This window comes from Hypanus sabinus, chromosome 4 (genome assembly GCF_030144855.1).
Source record: "Hypanus sabinus isolate sHypSab1 chromosome 4, sHypSab1.hap1, whole genome shotgun sequence".
NCBI lineage: Eukaryota > Metazoa > Chordata > Chondrichthyes > Myliobatiformes > Dasyatidae > Hypanus > Hypanus sabinus.
Genome location: NC_082709.1, coordinates 171151668 through 171165320, shown reverse-complemented (window position 1 = coordinate 171165320; position 13653 = coordinate 171151668). Strand labels below are relative to the sequence as shown.

Sequence of the window (13653 nt, the reverse complement as noted above, 5' to 3'; positions counted from 1 at the left end):
TCACGGCTCCGTGATGAAGTCAAGAATGAAAGAACCGACAACGCTCCTTCACCCCCACCACAGGACGGCGGGGAGGGAGAGGTTCACTCCAGGACAACAATTGTCAGCTCGAACTGTACAGAAGTTTGCGGTCAAACTCAGTCAAGCCGTTCTTGTTCCGAGATCTGCCTCACTGAGGTGTACCCTAAAGAAGCACAACAAGACATTACCAAGCGTAAAGTAACCGACGAGACGCTAGGTCAGTCAGTTTTTGTTCAAACCGAGCACGGAAACAAACTTGCACAATCAGCTCAAGATACCATTTCTTTAAAACCCAAAGACACCAAGGTCTTCAGAGATGAAGCAAATAATGGGGTTGCCCCATTGCCTTTCAGAGAACCACGCCAGCGCTCACCAGATAACAAAGAGCAGGCAGTCAAACAGTTCACGTCCTTACGGAAAACCCAGAAAAGGAAACCTGAGATGCAGCAACGCACCCGATTGGCCCACGAGGTACTGTGCACCCTAATGGCAGAGGTCACAGCCATTATAAACGCACAATCATACCTACCTGTGTCTTCTGACCCAGAATACCCCTTTATACTTTCGCCATCAACGCTCCTTACGCAGAAGGCAGGAGCACCTCCTCCACCAGGAGACTTCTCAGACAAGGATTTGTACACAAAGCAATGGAGACAAGTCCAGGCTCTGGCAAATCAGTTCTGGTCCCGCTGGAGACAGAAATATCTACCCTCATTGCAACAGAGACGAAAGTGGACAGAACCCCGCAGGAATCTTCAAGTTGGAGACTTAGTCCTGCTCAGGGACAAGCAGATCACCCGCAACAGCTGGCCAACGGCCAGAATCACTGCTACATTCCCTAGCGGGGATGGACATGTCAGGAAGATCGAATTGAAGACTACCGACCAAGGCGATGTGAAAATTTACCAAAGGCCAGTTACAGAAGTTATTCTACTTCTACCCAATGACTGATTAAGAGACTAAGTTTTGTACTCTGCTCATTGTGACCTTACGAAGGTCAAGCGGGGAGTGTGCTGTCTTTACGACAGTTATTTAGTTTATAATATTTTCGCTTAGTAATTCATTCAATAGTATTTTCTAGTTAGAATTAGAAGTGTTTAAAGTATATTCATTGCATGTAAGATATATCGGCATGCGATGACGTCACATCCGGTTTCGCCGCGTCTTGTGGGAAAATACCGGTTTGAAATTAGCGCGAGGGTGGGGGCTTTCCACGAGGCTCACCTGAGCAGAAGTAGTTTTGCAGGCATGAGAAATCACAGTGAGAGTAACGCTGTAAGTTAATAGATAATCGATATATTGAACTAAGATGTTAATGCCGATCCTGTTAGAAGTAACGACGGTAGATAATGTTTATGCTTTCGTTAGTTAAAGAGTCGCGGATAGTTTGCATGGAAGTGTATTTAAAGTAGTCAATGGAGCAGGTAAACTCTCCCTGTATACTGCACCTTAGTGTAATGTAGTTATAGTCACCTTTGCAAGTATTTACACTTGAAATGTGATATTAAGGAAGGAACAAATACTGTATCAATCTTGTATTGTTTTATCAACAGTTTTCACCATATGTTAATGTGAAGAGTGAACAGTAAATGGTTAATCTTACTGCGATCTGGTTTCATTGACTGTGGTTTATCTCGACGTTAAATTCGACGTTATCGTTACACGCGAAGGAGAACGTTACACATGCCTTTGCACCAAAGGGGATAACTTCACTCACCCAGTGAACTGTTCCCTCAATCTAAGGACTCACTTTTGATATCTCTTCATCACAGGTTCTCTGTATTTATTATTTCTTCTTTAGTGTTTGCAATTTATTGCCTTCTGCACTCTGGTTGAACACTCTAGTTGGGCAGTCTTTCATTGATTCTGTCATGGTTATTATTTTACAGATTTATTGAGTATGCCCACAATAAAATGAAGCTCAGGGTTGTATATGGTGATATATGTACTTTGATAATAAATTTACTTCGAACTTTAAAATACTAAAATTATTGGCAACAATCATGCAGGTGCCAAATAATCAGCTCAGGGCTACTTCATTTAGGGAAATGTGATGGACTCTGATATGGTAATATCCAACAGCAACACCACGTAGCAGCGCAAAGCTTTTACCAATGACCCTGGTTCAATTCCCTCAAGTTTACTCGTTTGTTCTCCCCTTGACTGCCTGAATTTTGCCCAGGTGTTCCGGCTTCCATCCACTTCCACAATACCCACGCATTAGGTTAGTTGGTCATAAGGGTGATTTTGTTGGCCCAGAAGGGCCTGTTACCATGTTGCATCTCTAAATTAAAAACAAAATATGGGTAGAAGTGGCTGAATGCAGGTGCAATGTTAAGATCAGGCTGAAGATAGATAATATTGTTGAATGAGGTAAAAAAAATAGCTTTCATGATTATGGAACTCAAGCGACACAAGTCGCTTTGTATAGTCCACAAGTACAGCTGCTAGCATTTTTCTAGAACGAATAAGCTATGGCAACAGTCCTCCTCCCAACCTCACCTCAGATACTGCAACTGACCAACCACTATTGTCTATTTGATTTAAAAAAAAGATCAGCAGAATGTGATTGAAAGTGATACAACCGACAGCATGAACTATGTTCTGTCCTCCTTTCATATCGCAATAAATATACACATTTAATAAACTCGGCTTGACCTTGAAGTAATTGGCAGAATAATTGGGAAGCAGCGGAGTAGGAGGACATTGATTATCGATAATAGATTCAGTTAACACGCCCAAAATGCTCAGGCAGCAACATGTTCAAAAGGGTCCCTAACGAAAACCAAAAACGCTGGAAATATTCCTCAAGTCAGACAGTACTTCTGCTTAAACTGAGCTGACTTCCTCAGAATCAATTTTCTTTCGCAAGGCATTTACTCTAATCTCACCAAAATTTTCTTTCAATCATCCAAAGGCACATCAATCCAGGAAGAGGCAGACAGCTTATTCTGCCCCAAGGACTCTTTTCCGTATCTGAACCAGATACCCACCTCCACAGCAATTTACTACTTTAATATTTAATACTTACCCACTGTACAGGGGAGAGACTACTATTTTTAATCTTGCTTATTCTTTCTCTGTGGAATAAGTCTGTGGAACACACTGGCAGCAAAGTATATTATGGTTAATTAACATACGGTCCAAATATTTTTGTTGGTCATTGTTGAGTGATGAATCATCACCTGTACTGTATTTACTTAAATTCTGGCAGAAAGTAAATTCACTTCGTTATGGTAAACATGCATGCAAAAACATGATAAAGCAAAGAACTGTAAAAATCCCCTACGAATGTTAAAATCACGTCATTATCGTTGAGAATACAAACACTGATATTCTAATGGAAGTTCAGCTTGAATTTTTTTTAAAGCTGTTTTTGAATTTTAAATAAATTGCAAAAACACCTTAGTGGGATATTGGAATGATGGTGCACGAATGTAGTTGCTGCACTTTTCACTCCTGGTAACCTGATATGTTGATAATTAAATTAGTTTTTCTGCTATTTAAAAACTTTAAAAACAGGTCAGCAAGCAATGAAACTTTTCACATTTAATACATATTAAGATCAGGCAACAATTCTAGTGGGAATCATCTCAGCAGCAGGGCGGGTCTTGGTTTGAATATCAGGCTTGTATCGCTTACAAGTTTTGAATGAGCTACCAGCTGGAAATAAAACTATATTCTTGAGATTCCAAAATAAATATTTCAAAGGGTCAAAAAAAATTCTGCACTAGTTACAATGATGCAGATTATAACTTGCATAACTGTAACTACCATTTTTGAAACCTACTTGTTAACATAAATAACATTAAACAAGGCAATCGACGAAACAGTTAATAATACAAGCAGCTCCAGGTTATGAACAGGAAATCAGTTTCCGTTCTTTACTTTCAGTAATTATTCTTTATCATTTTTGTATGCACTTCATACCTTTCATTATAGTATTTGAGACGTGGTTACCAGATAGAATGATTCATGTATTTCCCCCTACTTTCAGACCTCGTAAAAACTTAATTCATTGTTACCCAGGGACAGGCTGTATTTATTTGTATTTTATGAAAAATTAGATGTCGGTGACCCATGTCTACCAAATGATTATACAGGTTGAGTACCCCTTATCCTAATTGATCAGGGCTAGAAGTGCCTCAGATTTCATTTTTTTCCCCATTCCTAAATATTGTATCGATTTGGTATCTAAACACAAAATCCATTTCCTTTACACATACAACTTATACATATATTCTGAAGGTAGTTTTATATAATATTGTTAATACTTTTCTGCATGTAACAATTAAGTGTACATTGAATCATCTGAAAGATAAGTTATCATTACCTCAGCTGCATAGATGGACAGTCAGTGGCTGCTTGGCATCGCCATTATTTCCGACTGAATTTATGTGCTACCAGTCAGCAATCCGTCTTACACTTGTTCATCACACATGTACTGTACTGCTGTGTCTTTTCTTAAAATTCTGCAACCAGGCTGCAGAATATTCATAACTACCTTCAATTTATAGTTCATGATAGAATTTTGCTCATTTTCTGATATGCTTATCATTAAACAACACGTTTACTCCAATGCTGATGAATCCACTTTCAATATGCAATCGAGATCTTCAATCTTTGCTCAATGTAGAGGTTTTTTGTTTTTCATTGACTTCCATTCATTACGGTTATGAGGTTATTTCTCAGAACTGTTCATGATGCTCAGGCACTTGCACATTGCCTGGGAACCTTCCGCAGCACCTTGTGGAAATTTCCATTTTTGGTGCCACGTCAGTGCTCAAAAAATAAATTCAGATTTTAGAGGTTTTCAGATTTTGGGATTTCGGATATAGGGGCACTCAACTTGATGTATCTCACGTTGTTGTGAATCAGCAATTTGCTTTAGACTCAGAAAAATCTGTGTTGTAAATTTAATTTCATCCTTAGAACAAGTAAATCTCTGGCAGGAATTCCTAAAAACACTATTGTTCATACCAATTGTTCAAATTGGTATGAACAACTTGCTTAATAGAAACTAAAACATGCTGTACTAAATTAAACAGGTCACAGCTTCTCATTGTTCAAGGTCAGCCTTTTGAAACAGCAACTTTCTTTTCTCGCTCCATTATGTTGAAGACTGCTGGGTAATTACAGCGTGTGCAATATTTTCCACTGGTACATCGCTTTTCAATTATCATATCAACTTCAGTATTTTCACCATTTAAGAGAAAATAAATTACATTTTCAAATTGCTCTATTCCCATATCTTCACTCCAGAAGTTAAAACCATTTCTTTTACTAGATTCTGTTGTTGAGTAACAGGAAATACAATAAAGCAGGCCTCTTTACATTGACTGCCATCATTTCTGTCAAACAGGAGGTGGAGGAAAAAAACTATTGAGTTAATTCCATAACCCAGAGATAAGGACAAATGACATTTAATCAAGGAAAACGCCAGCTGGAAGAAAATTCGAGTAAAAGCAAGGAATTTTATGCCAGTGAAGTGTTATAATATTGTTCCAGGTCTTATGAGAAACAATCATCCCAAAGACTAATGGATTTTTAACACATTCTTATACTATTTTTGAAATAGGATAAAGCACGAATCAGATGCAAAACTCAGGTTTTGAAATTCAGTAATAACCACACAGACAAAATGAAAGAATGAGGACCAATTATTCAATTTATCATACATTAGACTGCATGACTATAATACAAAGGGCTTGTCTTTTGTCATTTAACATATTACAATATACACAGCAAGTCTTGACTAGGTCTTACAATCTCTGGACACAGGTACTTAACCTTATTCCATGCTGTTTATGTATACAATGCACAGTCAGAAGTCCTGTAACCAAACTGTGTAGTCAAGCAAACAAAACTGGACTGTTAATTTAGGCAAGACAGGAGAGAAAGGAGAAACGTGAGCAAGATCACATTTTGAAATGAGTGTCTAGAACAAGGCAGTGCCAAGACACAAATGAGACACGCAAACACAAGGCATGAGACACGCACGCAAGGGTTAAAAAAAAGTATGCATATTGTGACAGGTTTTAATACAGATGTTAACCGTTATGATTTGGATAGAAATCTGACTAGTTCTGAGTCCGGATCTGATCTCAGATCATAGCTATTTGCATTTGGCATTTATTAGTTGACAGCTGATGATACAGCATTAAATACTCCTAACTTGGGTAAAGTGTGAGTCAATATCACTGCTATTTAGTGTCTAAGATCCTAGCTTTAAGATCCAATACACTGCATCACAACACAGTATACTGTACTTCTGTAGCCTTGGTGTTCAAATTTGCAAGGTTTTGACCTCCAGACATGTGGCAACTGAGATTCATATACCTCAATAAGCCAGCAGTAAACATTAGCAATCAAGATTCCCTCTAAAAGTTGAATTCAACCGTCAACAGTGCTCTTATCCAATATTCAATCACTCTCAAATCCCAATATTCAAAGTAGGTCTTCAATCACAGCAGTGAGTGGATAAGAGCTGTTCTACATCAGATAGATGAACATTCCTGGTTTATATTTGTACCGTAACAGTTTATTTGAGTGAAATCATATCTTATAGAATTGTCCAGTCTAAGGGAAGATTTACACCCAGTGGCCTGTTGACACCAAAGTCAAAGGCACCAAATATTTCACTGGATTCCTCAAAACAATTCCTGGGCATGGGTCAGTTATTACACATACAGTGGAAATGGATTTAAATTATTTAGACTGCCAGTAACTGCAGTCTGAAAGAGAACTGCTTTTCCCATTCAGAGTCTTGATCCAGGGGGATCACAGAATGGCCATTGATCCATTAACTACAGATATCCATTTGCGATTACAGACCTAAAGGAAAATTATTAGTTTTCTAGGACCAGTTGGAGAGGCCATTAATCAAACTGTCAGTAAAATATGGCTGCAGGTGTTATATTGGTGCTTATGTACATTTTTTAAAAAGTTAAACTATCCTTTTTAATGGCATATTGTCTTCAAGTTTAATGAAGAGATTGCAGATATTATATTATTGTGGGTGACATACTGCAATTGCTGCCCAGTTTGTGCCCTTTAAAATAATTTTAAAAAATGGCTTATTTTGGCTCAAGTGAAATTATACCATCTAAACGTTGGGTCTGTTATGTAGCATGCACAGTATACAGAGTGGTCCATTAAAATGTACGGATATTAGCACAAAACTGCATTGTGATTTGTTGGTCCTTCCCACCTACATACGCTCACAATACCTCATCTAATTAACTGGTCTGCATCAATGAAAACTTGAGGTCCCAAGGCCTGTCAAACAAACAACTAACAACTGGACTTGCATAAAATGAGAAACTATTCTTCAGATATCAAAGGAATCCCTTCTGGGGTAAAATGTAACTACAACATATTTAGACTATGAAAAGACTGCATAAAGCTAACATCAGTTCCAGTTTTGTTAAGCAATAGGTATAGCCATAATTATAATTAACATTTAAAAAGAAAAATGATCTAAATATACCTTGTCAAAAGTGCAGAACTGCTACATTATTGGTTACAGACATCTATGTGCTATAAAAACAGCTTTGGTACAATAAATTATCAAAAAAAAGGAAAATAAATTCTTGTAAAATTCACAGCATAATTGTGAGGCGAGAGCAGTCACATAAAATTCTGCATTTTAAAAATGTTCATAATGAACAGGAGTTGTCTTTGCGCAAAGTAATAGTGGGGAAATCACGTGCTGAAGGAAAAGCTAGAAACAAAATTCAGGTTGGGTAGGAGAAAGAAAGGAGTTAATATTTCAGAAAACTGAGATTGCTATTTTCGTGCCATATAACAGAGGAAGTAATCTTTGTGGTGCACATAACCTCTTTAATTCCTGCAACTAATGGCAGTGCAGGGGTGAGGTATGGGGTACCAGAAGAGAGAAAAGGATGCAATAGGGTCATATTGTTTTCTCCAACAAAGGCCTCTTTAATTACCCATGCTTGCTTTTTAAAAATTAAGGACCATCTGAAAGTTCAATGACCTCTGCACAATGGCATGTTAAATGACGCCCAGCCTCTTAAAACGATTTTTCAGTCAATGTCCAAAATCGAAAGGCCCAGGATATCCAACTGCCACTCAAAAAATGTAAGCAATAGGCCAAGAATGACCAGATGATTGCCACTCACTGCACCTTTATGACCGGACCAAAATAAATGTTCAATCACTATTCAAAGCCTTTGAATGATTTAACCACGAAGGCCCAAAGAAATCTCCACTCAAAGCTTCTGTATGATTAGAACAAGGATGTTTTACTAACCATCACTCAGCATGCCAGATGTGCTTTTGAAATTCCATTTACAGTGTCCTTTCAGTTCATGTACTGCTCTGATGGCAGCATGCTCCAATTTATCAAGCCCTCCTCTGTTGCAGCACATCTCAGGACCTTGTTAGGATATTCCAGGGACTCTTAAAAATCTGACACAAAGTAGGTCAGAAAAGACAGAAGAGTGTTAATTGTTCGTTTAAAAAAAAATCTGCAGTTCCGTTTCTGTTTTCTCAGATGGTTTTTAAACTAATGCTGCTACTTCACCCATGCCTAGTTGTGCTAACTCAGGAGGCGGGATGCTGTGTAAGAGAACTGTAGCTTAAGAAGAAGCTACAGCTCTGGGTGACCCATACATGAAGTGTAAGGTGATTTCTGGGCATGAATCCAGTCTTAAGCACTTTGACTCCACAGTCCATTAGCAAATTCCTTTTCAATTTAAAAATATATTCAGCTCTGCGCTCTTGACCTACCAATCCTGTTTCCTTTGTTCCAAAGCAGCACTGTTTTCAATGCTCTTTGTTAAAACCCCCACCTTGAAGACACACAAAAACAAACCCCATCAGTGTAGTCATGAGCTCGCGACAGGACTCTGCTGAACACAAACACCTACCATTGGAGACTCCTCCCTATCCATTCCTTGCCGCGTTGACAAATGCCCTTCTGTCATGTAATGGGCAGGACCTGCTGTTGCTGAGAATTGGTACACTTGTGGGCCAGACACTCCCGTCTCTTGACGGGGATTAGCATATGTACTCAAATTAACGTCCACAGTGCCATTTTGAGCAAAGTCCAAAGTATTGGCAACAACAGGTCGGTTGTGATAGGCTTGAGAGCCGGAAACAGATGAAGAGGAAGTGGACGAAGAGGAATTTGAGGAAGACAAGGACGTCATGGAGTGGTGGCTATGTCCCACTTCCATCGAGTCCTGGGCAGCAGCGCCATTTGTTGGGGAGTTATAAGCTCGAGGCCTGTTCCGGGTACTCATGGTCTGTCCATGGTGATGGTGGTGGTGGTGGTGGAGGTGGTGATGAGAGCTGTTAGAGTGGTGGTGATGTAATGCACTCTGTTGCTGAGGGACAATGTGGAACGTTGTTTCTTGAACTGGATGAGTATCAACCGTGACTTGCGAAGTGGCATCACCAGGCGTCCATCCCAATGCCACAGGATACTGCTGCCGAACCTAATTTTGAGAATGCACAGTGGAAAAAAAGTTCATTACATCACAATTGAACCCATTTTGAAAAAGGGCAGATTTTATTTTAGAACAATAAGCGATTCTCTACAGTTAAAACATCAATAGAACGGAAATAACAGAATGGATGAGCAAATGAAGACTCCAACGAATTGGCTTTTCAGTGCTAATACTATATATCTGTAAAGTGTGAAACAAAAGACGCATTGACAAAATCAACTTTCAAAGAAAAGAGTTTGTGTTATCTGCTGAAAATACATACATGCAATGCTTATCACAAACAGTGAAAACAAATCAATATTTTGTTCAGTGATGGATCAGAGAACAGTCTAGGAGAGCACAAGAAAATAAATTGTAAATTATGTATGAATGGGCAAGTTAATATTTACATATCCATGAATAAATGAAAAATAAAATAAGTTCAATGTAATTAGAGGAATATAAACCAGTTCTTTAAAAAATGGTACACAACATCCTCAAGATATTCCATCACCTGGCAACCTGTCTCACTTTAAGGCTTGCCTCTACAAAGTCAGGAGCATGATGGCTAGATTTTGTATATGTTGACCAAAGCCACCATGAACCAGATGAGGGGAAGCACATTTACTATATCATAAAGGTGCCAGTCCTATTTCTCAACTGAGATATGATGTTCCTTGTCTGGAGAATTCTCATCAGCAACTGATAGAACTACCCAAACAAAATCACATATGCAGCTGACAGATCTGATCATCAGATCGCACTGGACTCAAATCTGCAGCCACAGGGATGTGAAGGAAACATTTTTCAAGCACAAAGCTCACCTGTGGGCTGTGTGTCTCGCAGTCCATGGCCTGGACAGCTCCGCTGAAATGCCCACCACTATGTCGGTGCTGATGCGTTGGGTCTGACCTTGCCCTTCCACTATTACTTGTCCCAGAAGAACCACCTGTTAAAGATGAGCATTAGTATATGCTTCATACAAAACATATCATACAATATATGTCTTGTGTGGTGTGTGATCTGGGGAAGGTGGTGGTGGGAAGGGCTTAGGTAGAAGCAATGAAAATGGTACTGGTATCATGTTAACTGACTGAAATTGTATTCATACCATTCAAGTACACTGTAACATTAATCAAAACACAAGTTTATCATTAAATACCAGTAATATGGTTGCAGAACTAAACCTTACTAAGGTGTGGTACTGGTCAAGAGACAACAATAGGTAGAGGCATAGTTTTAGCATCATGTGCTTACATAAAAACATAGGAAAATGTACTTTGCAAAGCAATGACACAAATGATGAGATGTCATTAAAGACAAGAATGATACCCAGTTTGTAAATTATCTCTACAAGAAGTGCCATTGCTTTGGAATAGGCTCAAATGCATTTTTCCACATTCCAAAAACGATATACAAAACCTGAGAGAATGCAAACAGAAGTGAAGCTGCTCAAAATAAAGTGGTTCAGTAGTCCAGATTTTGCTTTACTGCCTCCTAACCAGAATTCTCAAAAGCAGGGAACTACGTTGTTGGACCAAAGGATCGCAGGCTTTAACAACTGCAGTTGTTTAACAACTGGATGGTAACTGACTCTCTGATGATGCAAAGGTTCCCCATTCACTCCAAACAGCTTTAACTGTCAGCAACCTACAGCCTCAGCAGAGAATGAGATTTTTAAACAGTTTTTAAAGATAGAAATAATTTTTAAAAATGATTTAATAATATAATTAAAACACAGGAATAATGAAAACCATTAAACTAAATTAATTTAAAATACCAACTCATCTTCCTTGTTGCTTCATAGCCCCCAGTTTGACAATCCCTACAGAGTCTAGCCCAAGGAAACCAAATTCAGCATTTCAATCTGTCAGCAAGTCTAGGACTTTGAAAATCTAACGCAGTTTCAGACTTACTGCTGTTTAAATGGCTAAATGGCAGCAGTCCCAAATGCATCAGCAAGATCCAGACATGAATATATGTTCTCTGTAAATAAGAAAATTGATGCCCAAAAAACAACGGATCAAAAATGAAAAGTTAGCTCTATTTATTTAATCCTGAAAAAAAAAGGAATGTCATCAAACTTAATAGCACACCTTGATCAATATGCATTCACTTTAATGTTTTTTTTTGTTTATCAGCTAGCTGGGTGTGATACGTCAGTTGGGAATTAAAGGTAAAATACAAGATTTTCAAATTTAATGAAAAAAATTTTTTTTAAACTTAATGGAACAGAAATACATTGACATATTTACAGGTAATTCATGCCAAATTTTGAAACATACCCTGTGATCCACATCAAAATAACAATGGTCACTTTAAACAAGGGAACCGTGTAATCTAAGGCAAGAAAAAATGCTTTGGGGGAACAAAAGAACATGGTAAACAAAATCATAAGTTGCTTGAAAAGATATGAAAATCAGGTGTTCAGGAATGCTTTTGAAACTTCTGGGTGACCATTCACTTTCCTCTGTTGAATGAGATTTTTTTACTATATCCTGGGAATGAAGAAATGGCAACAACAATGTACATGTGTACAGTCATCTAAACTGGCAACACCATCAAATACAATGTTGCTGGGATCTGGAGAATAAACCTGTATTTCCTATCTCCAAGTGGTATGATGATATTTTTATTGTTCCAAGTAAACAGTAAAACAACTTTGCAAAATCGCACTATTAACAGATAATAGCAGTTTCCTTTTTTTTTGAACTGGGCAAAGTACACAAATTTAAAAATTACCCTCTCAGATTCTAATGCCATAAAACACATTCAAAATTTATCAGAATGTGCTTTATAAATGGTAATTTAAGATCATTCCAGGAATTGTGATCTGATTGCTAATCAACATAGTGCATTGCCCAATTAAAATATCCTGCTATAGGATTGTCATAGGAGTGCTCTTCTAAACCAAGCAATCTATCTTTTGTATCTGATCCTCACAGAGGAATTCCAGAAGTTAAACAAAATATTTAATTATAGCACTTACTTAAGGAAGTAAAAACTGACCCGTTAACAATTGACACAATACAATTAGTATAACAGGGTGTGAAGGGAACATAGCAACAATGTACAATCTATAATACATTCTGTATGGGTGTACCTGAACTTGAGGATGTGCTAGAAGAGGTGCCTGTAGATTGCGACTGTTCCATAGCTGGACTTGTTGAAACACTATTACTTGTGTTTGTCCCTTCATCAGCTGTCTTTTTGAAAAAGCTGTGCTGCAGTGCATAATAGGGGGCTATCCGTGTCTTAGGGTCATAGTCCAGCATCCTCAAAATCAGATCCTTAAACTTCAGATAATCTGCTACAGTATGACCAGACTCCCCAGCTCGACGTCCACCAGGACCACCAGTCTCTACTCCAAGAATACTGTGAAGTTTTCGGGTTCCGGGTGGCTTATATTCCTAAAAGAAATATTAACTGATTGTGATTAACTCTACTTCAGTAACTGAGAATGTACTGAACCAGAGAATCTATCACAGATATTAAAAATTATGGTAAATGGAAATTTAACAGCCCCAGTAAGACATTAGCAATTCAATCTGAATTAATTACGGACAATGCAACAACTTTCAGCAACAAGCGACAAAACATGTACTTATGGATGCAAATCATGAGGCAGATTCCCGATGTATCATGCTTTTGGCAGAGGTGACAAACAAAGGTTACCATTTTCTGGCATTTTTGTTTAAAAGTGTAAGCTCAAAAAATTGGACTGGGTTTATACCTTCAATTGAAACAAGCAAATGCATGTAAGCAGAATATGGACCAAGATCTTAAAGGCAATAAATGGACAGCAAATTTTACAACAAAAGCATAAAATAGCAAATGAAACAAGAATCAGGCCACAACCTCCCAGAAAGTCACACAACTTACTTTCTTAGGTGTTTCTTCCATTGCCTCCATCTCAGTTCTCCCCACCTCCCAAGATCCATAGGCAGGTCTGTCCAGGAAGACCCATTATTTCAGCCAGTGAGTAGGTGGTTTGACACAGCTGTCAAACGCGCTACTCACAGCCATAAGTAAAATAGTGCTTCCTTTTGTACTCACATTCCGCATACAATGGATGGTCATTCATTACTTCCACCATTTTCAACACGATTCTACCAAAAATTGTCCCTCCTTCCCAGCATTGCAAAGAGACTACTATCTTTGGAGTCCTCTACCATCC

At 38.3% G+C, this 13653-nt stretch overlaps 1 protein-coding gene across 3 annotated transcripts in view; it reads right to left on the bottom strand.

Moving 5' to 3' along the window:
- Positions 1-5671: 5671 nt before the first annotated feature.
- dyrk1aa (dual-specificity tyrosine-(Y)-phosphorylation regulated kinase 1A, a) overlaps positions 5672-13653 on the bottom strand; it is a 166338-nt gene continuing 158356 nt past the window's right edge. For all 3 annotated transcript variants that reach the window (XM_059968785.1, XM_059968783.1, XM_059968784.1), the window contains exons 10-12: positions 12580-12886; positions 10301-10425; positions 5672-9485 (exon numbers count right to left, since the gene is read on the bottom strand). In XM_059968785.1, coding sequence (XP_059824768.1) covers positions 8874-9485; positions 10301-10425; positions 12580-12886 — 1044 coding nt within the window. In that variant the 3' untranslated portion in view covers positions 5672-8873. The remainder of the gene's footprint in view (positions 9486-10300; positions 10426-12579; positions 12887-13653) is intronic.